General features: G+C 42.4%; 1 protein-coding gene across 22 annotated transcripts in view; it reads left to right on the forward strand.

Moving 5' to 3' along the window:
* Macf1 (microtubule actin crosslinking factor 1) overlaps positions 1-12,427 on the forward strand; it is a 338,997-nt gene that overhangs the window by 151,461 nt on the left and 175,109 nt on the right. For all 22 annotated transcript variants that reach the window (XM_041651076.1, XM_041651084.1, XM_041651079.1 and 19 more), the window contains 2 exons: positions 39-116; positions 4,272-4,364. In XM_041651076.1, the coding sequence (XP_041507010.1) occupies positions 39-116; positions 4,272-4,364 (171 nt within the window). The remainder of the gene's footprint in view (positions 1-38; positions 117-4,271; positions 4,365-12,427) is intronic.

The raw sequence follows: 12,427 nt of genomic DNA on the forward strand, positions 1-12,427 counted from the left end.
GGCATAGCTAAAATTAGCATCCCTGTTTTTCATTGTAGCCTCGGGAGAAGGGCAGGATGCGTTTTCACAGGCTGCAGAATGTGCAGATTGCCCTGGACTTCTTAAAGCAGCGGCAGGTAAGAACATCCAATGGGATCCAATTCAGACTCTTTGTCCTTACACAGAACAAAGAGCTTTTTTGAGAGGATCCATGTTCATGAACAAAGATGAAACTAAAAGACCTATGGGGGTTCAAAATGAAGATAAAAAAACCTGCGAAGAAAGTGGTAGGACTTTAATCCCAGCACTTGGGAGGCAGAGGCAGGCGGATCTCTGTGAGTTCGAGACCAGCCTGGTCTACAAGAGCTAGTTCCAGGACAGGCTCCAAAACCACAGAGAAACCCTGTCTCGAAAAAAAAAAACAAACAAACAATCAAACAAAAAAACTGGTAGGACAAGGGAAGTCCAGGGTAGTTAGTCAGACATATCAGTCTGAGGAAAAGGTCTGACTCATGCAGTGATGGCTTTTGTGGTTCTGGGTATTGAACCCAAGGTCATGTGCTCAATAGGCAAGGAAGGACTCTATCACTGAGCCAAATCCCCAGTAGTGACTTAAGGGAATGGCTGGTTATTTATTTGTGTCTGCCTCCCTCCTTCCCTCCCTCCTTCCCTCCTTCCCTCCTTCCCTCCCTCCCTCCCTCCCTCCTTCCCTCGCTCCTTTCCTTCTTTCTTTCTGAGCCTCATTATGTAACTCAAACTGGTCTGAAACTTAACATATAGACCAGGCTAGCCTCAAATTTACAGAGATCTGCTTACCTCTGCCTCCAGAGTGCTGAGACTAAAGGTATATGCCACTACACCTAGATTATTTATTATTTTGAGGCAAGCCTTGTAGTTCAGTCTGGTCTCAAACTCTAGGTGCTTCTCTATCAGCCTCCCAAGTACTAGGGTCATAGAGATGCACTACCAAGTCTGGCCAAGAAGAGGGTTTAATAGAGTGGAAATATTTGGAACATAGTAAACCTAGATATCAAAGGGAAAAAGACAAAAGACATTGTTTCCTTCCTAGATAAGGAAGACAGCAAGAGGTTTCAGACAAAGGAGGAGAAGCCAGTAAAAGAAAAACACTGAAAATTATCAGGCGAATTAAGAGTCACAGAGCTGTGTGTGGTGGTCCATGTCTATAACCCAGCAGTTGGGAGGCTGAGACAGGAGAATCATCATGAGTTTGAGCCCAGGCTGGGCTACATTGCAAGACCCTAACTCAAAACAAAATGACCAAGGACTGGGGGATGGGAGGTGGTAGAAAAGGATAGAAGTCTCCTAACATGTTTATTCTAGAAAATATCATAGAGATCCAAGAATCCAGTTTCTTTCAGTTATTTGCATTAAAGAGAATGAAATTTGGCTATCTGAAGTGACCTGGTCCAGATCCCAGAAGTTAGAGCAGAGCTAGGACTTGAACTGAACTCCAATCTCCTGACATGTGGGCCTATGCTCCTCCTCCGGTCAGTGCTGGTCTCTACCCTTCTGTCCTCTCAGGCCCAAGGGATAAGAAGCAGAGCACAATTTCTCTAGTTATTAGTAATTAGTTAATTTACAGATAGAGTTTCACTATGTTGCCCTCGCTGGCCTGGAACTCTCTATGTAGACCAGGCCTACCTTGAACTCATGGGAGATTTACCTGCCCTTGCCTCCTGAGTGCTGGGAATAAAAGCATGTATCACCAAGCCTTGCTGGTGAAGTTGTTTTTGAAAAAGACTTGCCTCTCATTAGGGAGAAAGGATAGAGGGTGAAGATAATGCTGTCTTGTGGTAGGGAAGAAGGTGGATGAGGCAGGGAGAGTCAGAGGGTCCACCTCCTTGGTGTGAGCTCTATGGGAAAAAAATTGGCATAAATAGGATTGACTAACAACAGTAAGTCAACATGACATTAAATGATTTGCATTTTTTAATCTAATTAACTTGGGAGAATGTTCTTAGTGCTTCTACAATAATGTATGAATGTAACATTTATTAATGTATTGTTAATTCCTCATATGCTCCAATGTACTGCAGGTTCTCTTAGGCTAGGGAACATGTTCTTAACATTTTTAGCTTCAGTACTCGTCAAATCAAGTGGCCTATAATTGATGATCTATCTATATGTTTACATGGTTTAATAATGAATGGTAGGAGAAATGGAGGCTATTGGAATATTTCAGAGGAAGCCACATTGGAATGTCTGTATGTTGAGTTAGAAAAACCTCAGAAATGTCTTTACAGACAAGCTAAAATAAGAATTGATAAGCTGGAAGTGCAAATAGGGACAGAGGATCGAATCGATGACAATAATAGAAGGAAAATGTGGGCAAATGAGAGCCATAATCGACTCAGAAGGGCAGGGATTGACTAGAGCAGTTTCTTGTAATGGGGAGCCCAAACCTAATTATGCAGGTGACCAAAGTGTCTTCAGAATTGAGAAGTCAAGCAAACTGCAGATAGGGTGACACTTGAGTCATCAATGTGTGTGTTAAGATTGTAAGAAGGGTGACAGATGGTAAGGAAGGAAAAGAAAATAAGAGTCAAGTGCTAAGGTCATTGAAGAAATTATTAGAGATGTGCTGGCCAAGGGATGTGCATCCCAAGGGTAGGGGAAGGACTGTGCCACATGAACACAATGGTACCGTCCTTATGGCGGCTTTCGGTTGTTAGTGACTAGGGAAGGAAGAGCAGCTTCTCCCATCTCCACACCGCCCCAGGGTTAGAACCTAAGTACAGAAAAGGGAAGACCTTTTCCAGATGAACTTTAGTGTATCCTCGAGTGGAGATCACAGGGATCCTTTACAGATAGGTTTCAGTTCAGTAGATGAGACAGAGACCTCCCCTTCCAGCTGTCCCAAGTAGCAAGAACTCTGTGAGAGAACGGCAGAAAAGACCAGTGGAGTTGAAGCAGATGAGTGGCTTGCTAAGCCACTCTGTTTAAAACTTTACGTCTTCATTAAGAATCCTCAGTTTTAGGCTAGAGAGAAGACTCAGTGGTTAAGATCACTTGTTGCTCTTTCAGAAGACCTGTGTTCCTATGTCTAGCACCCACATGGCCCCTTATTCTGTCTGTAATGCCAATTCCAAAAGATGTGATGCCCTCTTCTGGCCTCCTTGAACATCGGGCATACATGTAGGTGAAACACTCAGAAAATAAAAATAAACATCTTAAAACAAAACAAAGCAACCAAAAAGAGCAAGGGTGGTGGAATACACCTTTAATCCCAGCACTTCAACACTCAGAAGGCAGAGGCAGTGGATCTCTTTTCAAGGCCAGTCTGCTCTACATAACTGATCGGAACAGCCATGGCTACAAAGAGAGACCCTGTCTCATAGAACCAGCAAACTTAGACCTCAGTTTCCTGCATAGTAGGACAGTCGATCCTAAAGGGAGGGGCTACCTGTTTGTCTATGCACATTATGTTCTTGGAAAGGGTTTTGACACTATGGCCTTGGAATGGGTTTTAGGAGTAAAACTGAGATGGGCATTATATCCAGAAGAGAGATCTATGACAGAGAGAAGGAAATGGAGAGAGGAGCAGGAGTAATGACAAAGAACAGGCATCTCTTTTAACCCCCAAAGAAACAAGTCAGGATTCTGACTATTGACACGACTTGCAATGCTGTGAGTTTTGCTGGTGAGAGTACCGAATAGTTCAGCTACCCTGCAAAATCATTTGACAGTTTGTTACAAAGCTATGTATATCTAGCTATGTATGATCTAGCAATATCCAAGGAGTCTACCCTAGAGAAATGAAAGCATAATCCACACAACAATCTGAACAAGAACATTGAAGCTTAACTCAGAAATTCCAAAAGCTGGAAATAATCCATGAACCCTTCAGTGGGTGAAGGGGCCATCTCAGGGCAGGACAGCTGTACAATAGAATACTCCCTGGCAATCACAGGGAACAAGTCATTCATGTAGCAGCTCGGAAGGGAATCTCAAGAACATTATGCTCTTATAGGGGTGGGGAGACAACCTAGTACCAAAGGTTACATGCCATTTATATGACGTTCTAGAAAAAGCTAAATAAGCCAGTGGTGGTTGGGACTTCAGAATGAGGCAGGGTTTGACTATTTGAAAGGGGTGTCATGGAGCCTGTTTTGGAATAATGAGAGTTGTTTTATGTGGTGCTATAAAGTATTTGAATTCATAGACTCTTCAGCCAAAAATTAATTTAACTGTATATTAATAGTGAAAATGAGGAAAAATCAATCCAGAAAGAAACTTCTCGGGCTCTAGACTGGCTGAACTTTCTTTTTCAGGTGAAGCTAGTGAACATCCGCAACGACGACATCACGGATGGCAACCCCAAACTAACCCTGGGGCTCATCTGGACCATTATTTTGCATTTCCAGGTAAGGTCTCGGGTTCTTGTTACTCAATTTGTTCATGGCCTAGAAACCTGTATTGCGTTCTGCAGACAGAATTTGCGTCACTTCTCTGTGTTTGGTTAACAACGATGGGTAGCAATTGTAAAGGAGAATTAAAATGAGCCTGGAAACACTATGCTGTATCCTTAGCTCCCAGTGTCATCATTTTTGGAATTTTTCTCTTGTGGTTTGGTCTTGTCCCTAGAAGTCTGGAATTAGAAGTCTGCTTTCTTGGTGATGTCAAACCTGGGCTCATTAGGGTCTCAGCATGAGGGGTAGGGTGATGTTGGGTCTGATACGTTAGGGGATGCGTGAAGAGTCGTAATCCACTCTGACAAGACTCTCCTCCCTTGACCTTTGAACACTGCTGGTTAATCATGGCCCCTTAGTTGTTGTCTGTGTGCTGCGGGGAACACAGCCTGTAGGAGATTTTGTAGTGACAACAGTGGCATTCTAAAATATCTACAGCTCTTAAGACCTTTCCAGTGCTATTTCTTTCAAAGTTGGCAGAAATTCTTTTAATGTCTGGATTGCTGTTATAAAAGAACAGCACTCTTTTAGGAAAAAGAATGTTCGTTTTAAATCACACTTTTAGTCCGACCTAACATAGCGGTTTCTCACAACTCTGGGTATCCACTTGTTGCATTTAGGATGATTGGCTGAGGGGAGCATCTTTTTGTAGGTGTCAAGAGACACAGGGGTGAGGCCAGAGTGACATCCTACTTGGAGAGATTGCACCACCTTCTGGTTGAATAGAGCAGCAAGTGTCTCAGAATTCCTTAGACCCTGAGAAAACTCTCAGATTACAGGTCTTTGGTATAGGGCCAGTGCTGGTATTCTGCAGCGTGAGGAAGGTTGGGAGTGTGTAGAATTAGTGTGTATTCTTGTGGTGTCTACACCCAAGGTTTGAGTGTAGGAATAACCGGGATCCTGAACTGGGTGAGTGTACCCTTCAGTGTAGAAATAAAAATTTTGCTGAGCCTTTACATAGGACTGCAGTTACTTCCTTGAGACTCATATGAACAGAGAGTCTTTTGATTGTTTGCTGTTAATTTTTTGACATTAAGTGCCGTCATTGTGAGCACTTAATACTGTGCTCACAGATATGAAGTGATACCTGATATTTCTCTGTTTATCTCGACAGCAACTAATTCTCCTTTAAAGGAGAAAACTTACAGGCCAAAGAATGAAAAACTGTGTCTCTCAGTTGAAGCTGTGGTGATAGGGGAAGGGGCACAATGGAGTGGGTGCTTTCCCAAGCACCCTCACCAGGGAGCTGTCTTCTCTCCGTTTACAGCTCTTCCAGTGCTGAGGGTGTGGCTGAGTAGCAGGCTGCTTGTCATGCAGGCAGGAGGCCACGTGTGCCATACCTAATACAACAAACACGTTTTCTTTAATTGAAAAATTTGTTTATTTTATGGATATGAGAATTTGTCTGCATATGTGTCTGTACATGCCAGGCCAGAAGAGGATGTTGGACTCCCTGGGACTGGAGTTATCAGGTGGTTGTGAGCCATCATGTAAGTGCTGGGAGTTCAACCCAGCTCACCTACAAGAGCAGCCAGTGCTCTCAGTAGTTGAGCCGTCTCTCCAGCTCCACAAACACATTTTTTGTTATAAGAAATTCACTCATTTATGGAAATAGAAAAAAATGTAGTAAAGAATTAACACATACCCCACATCTAGTTTAAGAATTATTAGCTCATAATCATGATCTCCTTTATAGCCTAATTCACTCCTCAAGCCTCAGCTCAGACCTTATATGCATTTATCTGTAAATAGTTTGGTGTGTATCTCTGAAAGAGCAGGCCTTTTCGTTTAAGCAAGTCATAAAAAGTTCATACCTTAAAATTTAATACTTCATAAAATTAGTATGTCTGATCAATGTTATGATGTGCTCAATGATCTCACTTTTTTTTTTTTTTTTTTTGGTTTTTCGAGACAGGGTTTCTCTGTGGTTTTGGAGCCTGTCCTGGAACTAGCTCTTGTAGACCAGGCTGGCCTCGGACTCACAGAGATCCGCCTGCCTCTGCCTCCCAAGTGCTGGGATTAAAGGCGTGCGCCACCACCGCCTGGCTTTGATCTCACTTTTTTTAAAAAAAAAAAAAAAGCTTGGTTTGACTCAGAATCCAAAATAGGTCTACATATATATTGTATCAAATCCATCTTTTCCCATGTACAACTTGTTGGAGAATTTAGGGCTTTTATAGAGTTTATTAAGATGTTGATAGCAGGGCTGGAGAGATGGCTCAGAGGTTAAGAGCACTGGCTGCTCTTCCAGAGGTCCTGAGTTCAATTCCCAGCAACCACATGGTGGCTCACAACCATCTGTACTGAGATCTGGCACCCTCTTCTGGCGTGTGGGCATACATCGAGGCAGAATGTTGTATACATAATAAATAAATAAATCTTAAAAAAAAAAGATGTTGATAGCATTCCTGGAATATCTTCTAACAATGTCCTCTGTTCCTGTGTTGCCTGTAAACTGCTAGCATGGATCTAAACCTGAGAATTATTGGCACAGCTTTAGAACATCTTCCCTTCTCCCTCTCTTCCCCCTCCTGAGACCGGATTTCTCTTTGTAGCTTTGACTGACTGTCCTGGAACTCTCTATGCAGACCAGGCTGATCTTAATCTCATAGTGATCTCTCTGCCTCTGTCTCCTGAGTGCTAGGATTAAAGGACTTCACCACTATGCCTGGTACATTGGAATTCTACTCCCACCCCCTCTAGTCCCCCACCCCTGACAGGGTTTCTGTCTGTAGCCCTGGCTGACCTAGAACTTTCTTTGTAGACCAGGCTGGCCTCGAACTCAGAGACCCATCTTTCTCTGCCTCTAAAGTGCACCACCACCTCCTGGCATATGTCGGCTTTTCACTGCTCTTTAGTATTTTGTTATATTACATACTATAGATGTCATTTTTTTTTCTTCAGAAGTAGATGGCATTTGGGCTCTCCCCCTCTTTGGGTGTGGGATTATTATAAACAATGATGTGATTTATTATTTTTTTTACGTTTTATTTTTGTTTGCATGTATATGCACTCATACTCATGTCACAGTGTGAATATGGAGTTCAGACTTTCAGGAGTTTTCCTTCTATTCCGTGGGTTCCATTCACTGAACTCAAGCCATCTGGTTTGGCAGTATGCATCTTTAACCACTGAGTTGTCTCACTATCCCAGCATAATATTTTTATAATAGTCTTTGTGTAGATAATGCTCTCGTTTCTTGTTGTGGGTATCAGTACTGGTGTTTGGGTTTATGCGGGTTCGTGAAATGAATACTCAATGACACCTTGAGAATTAACTCCACCTTTGTGGCCACAGGGGTTCCCAGTCTCAGTGGACTGAAAAGCACTTTCCCTTAGTTCGTGGAGTTTTTATTTTTCTCCATATTTACACTTTAGCCAGTAGATTTCCATATCCCCAAACAGCCTGAATGAAGCTTCCAAAAATACAATACCAAGTGTAAATACCTGATTCATGAGGTACCACAGTTTTCCGGGATGCCCCTAACCAAGTTTTGCATAGGCTCTGTATTCTTGGGAAACTCTTAGACAAGATTCACATAGAGCAACAAAAGGTATCTGTAACACAAAGGATGAATTAGGGCTGGGTGCTAACTACGCCAGGTATGGTCCAGAGAGGGCTATGGCTGGTGGGGGTGGGCGTGGGTGGGGTTGCTTGCTGTCTCTCTGGCACCAGGCCAACAGGACACTCTGCCACAATTTATCTCTTTAAAAAATTTTTTATTGTCAGCTGGGCTGTGGTGGTGTACGCCTTTAATCCCAGCACTTGAGAGGCAGAAGCAGGTGGATCTCTGTGAGTTCAAGACCAGCCTGTTCTACAAGAGCTAATTCCAGGATAGGCTCCAAAGCTACAGAGAAATCCTGTCTCAAAAAAAAACAAAAAAGATTTATTGTCTTTTTTCTTATAATATATCTTTTTTTTTAAAATATTTATTTATTTATTATGTATACAGCATTCCTTCCATGTATGCGTGCAGGCCAGAAGAGGGCACCAGACCCCATTACAGATGGTTGTGAGCACCATATGGTTGCTGGGAATTGAACTCAGGACCTTTGGAAGAGCAGGCAATGCTCTTAACCTCTGAGCCATCTCTCCAGCCCCTTATAATATATCTTGATTGTATTATTTTACCTCCCCAACTTCTCCAGATTTCCCCCACACAACTTCATGTTCTTTCTCTCTTAGTGGAAAGAAAAAAACAAATGAAAAAGACAAAACAACCACCACCCTCACATATACACACAAAAAAGTAGATTCCATTTGGTGCTGACCAGCTGCTCCCCAGCATGGGACCTGCGCTGGAGTGTGGTTGATGTACATGCCCTGAAAAATGATCTTTCCTCTCTCGCTGACATAACTGCGCATAGCTTCTTTTGGTTAAGGGTAGGACTTTCTGTTCGCTTCCCCTTCTCTATGCTAGGGTTTTGTCTGGCTTGAACTTTGTGGATTCTTTTTTCTTCTATATATACTTATTAGATTCTTGTCAAGATTACAGTATATACATATATATTGTAATATCTTGTTACTATATGTGATTATATGTAGAAACACACAAAGTAGCGCTGTTAGATGTTAGGAGATCACAAAATAGTCATTTTATCCAGCCTTTGCCATTGGTGTTGATGAAGGAGAATGCTGATGTTTGTGTACATGTAGATGAGAGATGGTGGTTTTTGTTGAAATAGAGGCTAGGTCCAGATTAAAACTTGCTAGTACTGATGAGATTGGTAGTATCAATATCTTTATAGGGAGACTTACAGTTCCTAAAATACTTTTGACACATTTTAAAAATATGTGTTAAGTGGTTGGAGTTCTTTCATTTCAACTTGTGTTTTTAGTTATGAAAATTCTGAGGGCTCAGAAGCATATGCGATCCTTATGTGTAGTCACTTTACAATGAGACAGAGGCTAATATTTTGTTCTTTATACTTCGGAGACTTTTTCCCTCTTCTTTTTCTTTAAAGAAACAAAACTCTTCAGATACAGCCAATTTTCTTGTTCCTTTTGCCCATGGTAAATTCTCTTCTGAAGTTGACATATCATTCATTAAATGCTTTTGTGTCTTTACAGCAGATTTGGGGTCATAAACAATATGTGCTAATATTTGTATGTTTTATATTTTCAATGTGTCCATTCCGGCCTTTTATATGTAAGGCCCATGCTCTATTACCAAGCTAAATACCCAGCCCTTTTTTTGGGGGAGGGGGGTTGTCAGTGATGGTGAAGGGTGGCCTGGCTTGTTCATCTGAATTGATTGCCAGAGTGTGACATGAGTAGTACTCCTCACAGCTGTGCCTCACATACGTTGTTCGTAGATTATTACTTAATTATATAAACAAACTGCTCATTGTTGCAGTGAACTGTCTGTATGTGGCCCTCCATTAATGGAAGGAGTCTGGGAATAGACCCCTCGACTACAGTTTCTAGGTTGTATGTGGAGCCAGAGGAGAGCTTTATGGAGTTGCTTCTCTTCCACATTTGTGTGGGAGGGGTTTCAGTGATCAGACTTAGGTGGATTACCTTACTCAGCACATCTCTTAACCTGCTGAGCTATCTCACCAACCCTTCTTTCCTTTTTCTTGCTTATAGCTTGTCTACAAATTGCTCTCGAAACTACTGTGTGACTTACAATACTTGTTAGGTAATATAATTATTTGGCGTATTGCATGTTTCTTGTTTGTTGGTTTGCTTTTGATCCCTGCACTAGGAGTAAGCTTAGCACTGCCAATGGTGCCTTCCTTGTCTTTGCATGTCATAGAATAGGCACTCAATGAATATTCATTAAGTGGATGGATTGTTTTATGAATTTGATCATCTAAAAGCTGTGAAGGTAGGTTAACCAGAAAAATGGGCTATGATGGCTGTTTTTTTATTAGCACGCTCAAGTGAGAAAACTGAATAGAGTGGCCAGCTGGCCTCTTTGGGCCACGTGCCTTTATAGCAATAACAGAACTCCTTTTCTCTAGGTTTGTTCATGCCTATTTTGTGGTGTTGAGAACTTTTAGTTTTCTCTCTCCCAGCCTCACTCCAGAGAAGGTCTCTTGTGGCCCAGACTCTTATTGAGCTTGTGATCCTCCTGCCTCCACCTCTCCAGTGCTTAGGGTTATAAGTATAAACCACCATGCTGACTGATTGCCCCTCCTCCTCTTTGAGGCATGTGTTTTATGTGCTTTATGGTGCTCAGCACTTGGGGTATGATGAGATGTCATTCATGTTCATAGAGTGAATGAATAGATGTGCTCCTTAACTCTGATTATCTCTCAAGTAGAACTATGGGTAATAAATGGCTAATTACAAAAAGCCAAAGGAAAAGACTTTTATTATAAGTAGCATAGGCTGTACCAGGAGAAGGTCCATGGAGAGGTTAGTCCTGTGGTCAGAGTTAACTTAGTAAAACAGCGGAAGCACCCTCCTCTAAGAACAAAACGCAAGTTTCTAAACTTTGGATCTTGGTTTCCTTAGAATCTAGTCAAAGGAAAAAAAGTGTACTGGGATCTCTGTGGGAGCTAGGGATGGCTCTTAATGTTTAGCTCCAGACATAAATGGGAATAAAAGGAATTGCTATAGATCAGATGGGAGTGTCTACATTGTATAGGTAAGGAATCTAAATTACTGAGTAAATTAGTTAAGCTACTTAGCTTAGGTGGGGTTTGAACTTAGTTCAACCTCACTGAAACTTCTGTTCCTGTCTTGACCACTTTTTCTCTTTAGCAGAAGAAAATGATACAGCGGATATATGCAGACATTTAGAAAAGAGTAGGCCCACAGAAGCAAATATAAGTTCCATAAGCTCCCAGAGAAACCCCACAGCACTGATGGTTATAATTAAGCTGCCGTCTCCCTCGTGTTCCAGGTTGATCTGTTTCAGCGAATTGTTTGCGTATTTGTAACTGATGACAGTCAAGCTTATACCTTGCTGCATGCAGCTTAAGAGTTCCATTATTTCTGTTTTCGTCATTGGATTTGTAAAGGTTTGGTGACTGCATTAACAACTTGGTTGTATTGTCATGGTTTTTGTTGAGGAACTGATTTACTAAATCTGTTTTCCGTACTCTTTCTTGCTGTGTTTCATGTTGTCCATAAGATGGCGCTGCAGCTTTGTTGTCATCTTTAGCAACAGACTTAGGGGAGAGGCTCCTGCTGAAGTAGGTGGGGCAGCCTCAGGAGCGCTACATAGGAGCAGGGGCTTGAGGGTTTCTTTCATCTTTCCATCCAGGAAGGTTCATTTTAGGTCTTCAGGGAAGGTGGGTAGGGCTATGCTGATAAAAGTTTTTAGTGCTTACACAGAGCTGGCATGGCAGAGAATTCCTTGAGCCCAGGGGTTCAATGCTAGCCAGAACAACATAGGAAAACCCCATTACATTTATCACACACACGCACTGGGGATGTGTGGCTCCATGTGGTGTGCTCGTCTCTCATGTACAAGGCCACAGAGCTGGCATGGCAGAGAATTCCTTGAGCCCAGGGGTTCAACACTAGCCAGGACAATATAACAAAACCCCATTACATTTAACACACAGGGAGGGTGTGGCTCAGTGGTGGTGCACTTGCCTCTGGCATATACAAGGCCCTCTGATTCGCAGCATTGTGGAAACAGAAAAGGGTAAAAGCTACAACAGAGAAGAAACATACATAGCTCTTTTCTCCATTCCATTCAGAGACAACCTTTGGGTTGTAGTGCGTTCTCACCTGTTAGACAGTGTGCTGAAAACACGGGGGCAGTGGAACCCTGCCGATAGCACAGGGTGTGGTCTGTGCCGCTCACTTAAATGTAATTCAGACTTCATTCCCTGTTTCAGTTGAGTGAAAATCACCTGAGTCTTAGTCCCGCCGCCACTACTCCCTCCTCCAACTGGCAGCAGGTGCTAGATTTCTTTGTTGCTCAACTGCAGAGTCCAGTTGCTGGTTTAGAACTGTGGGGGTATCTTCTTGTTTCATATGACTGAGAGCCGATTTCCCTCCCTCTAGTGATTAGAATGGAGCTGAAATGAAAGGTCTCTTTTATGCTTTAGGTATTT

The sequence above is a fragment of the Microtus oregoni genome, unplaced genomic scaffold (genome assembly GCF_018167655.1).
Source record: "Microtus oregoni isolate MIOR12 unplaced genomic scaffold, Mior012 000005F_ref0000423, whole genome shotgun sequence".
Classification (NCBI taxonomy): Eukaryota; Metazoa; Chordata; class Mammalia; order Rodentia; family Cricetidae; genus Microtus; species Microtus oregoni.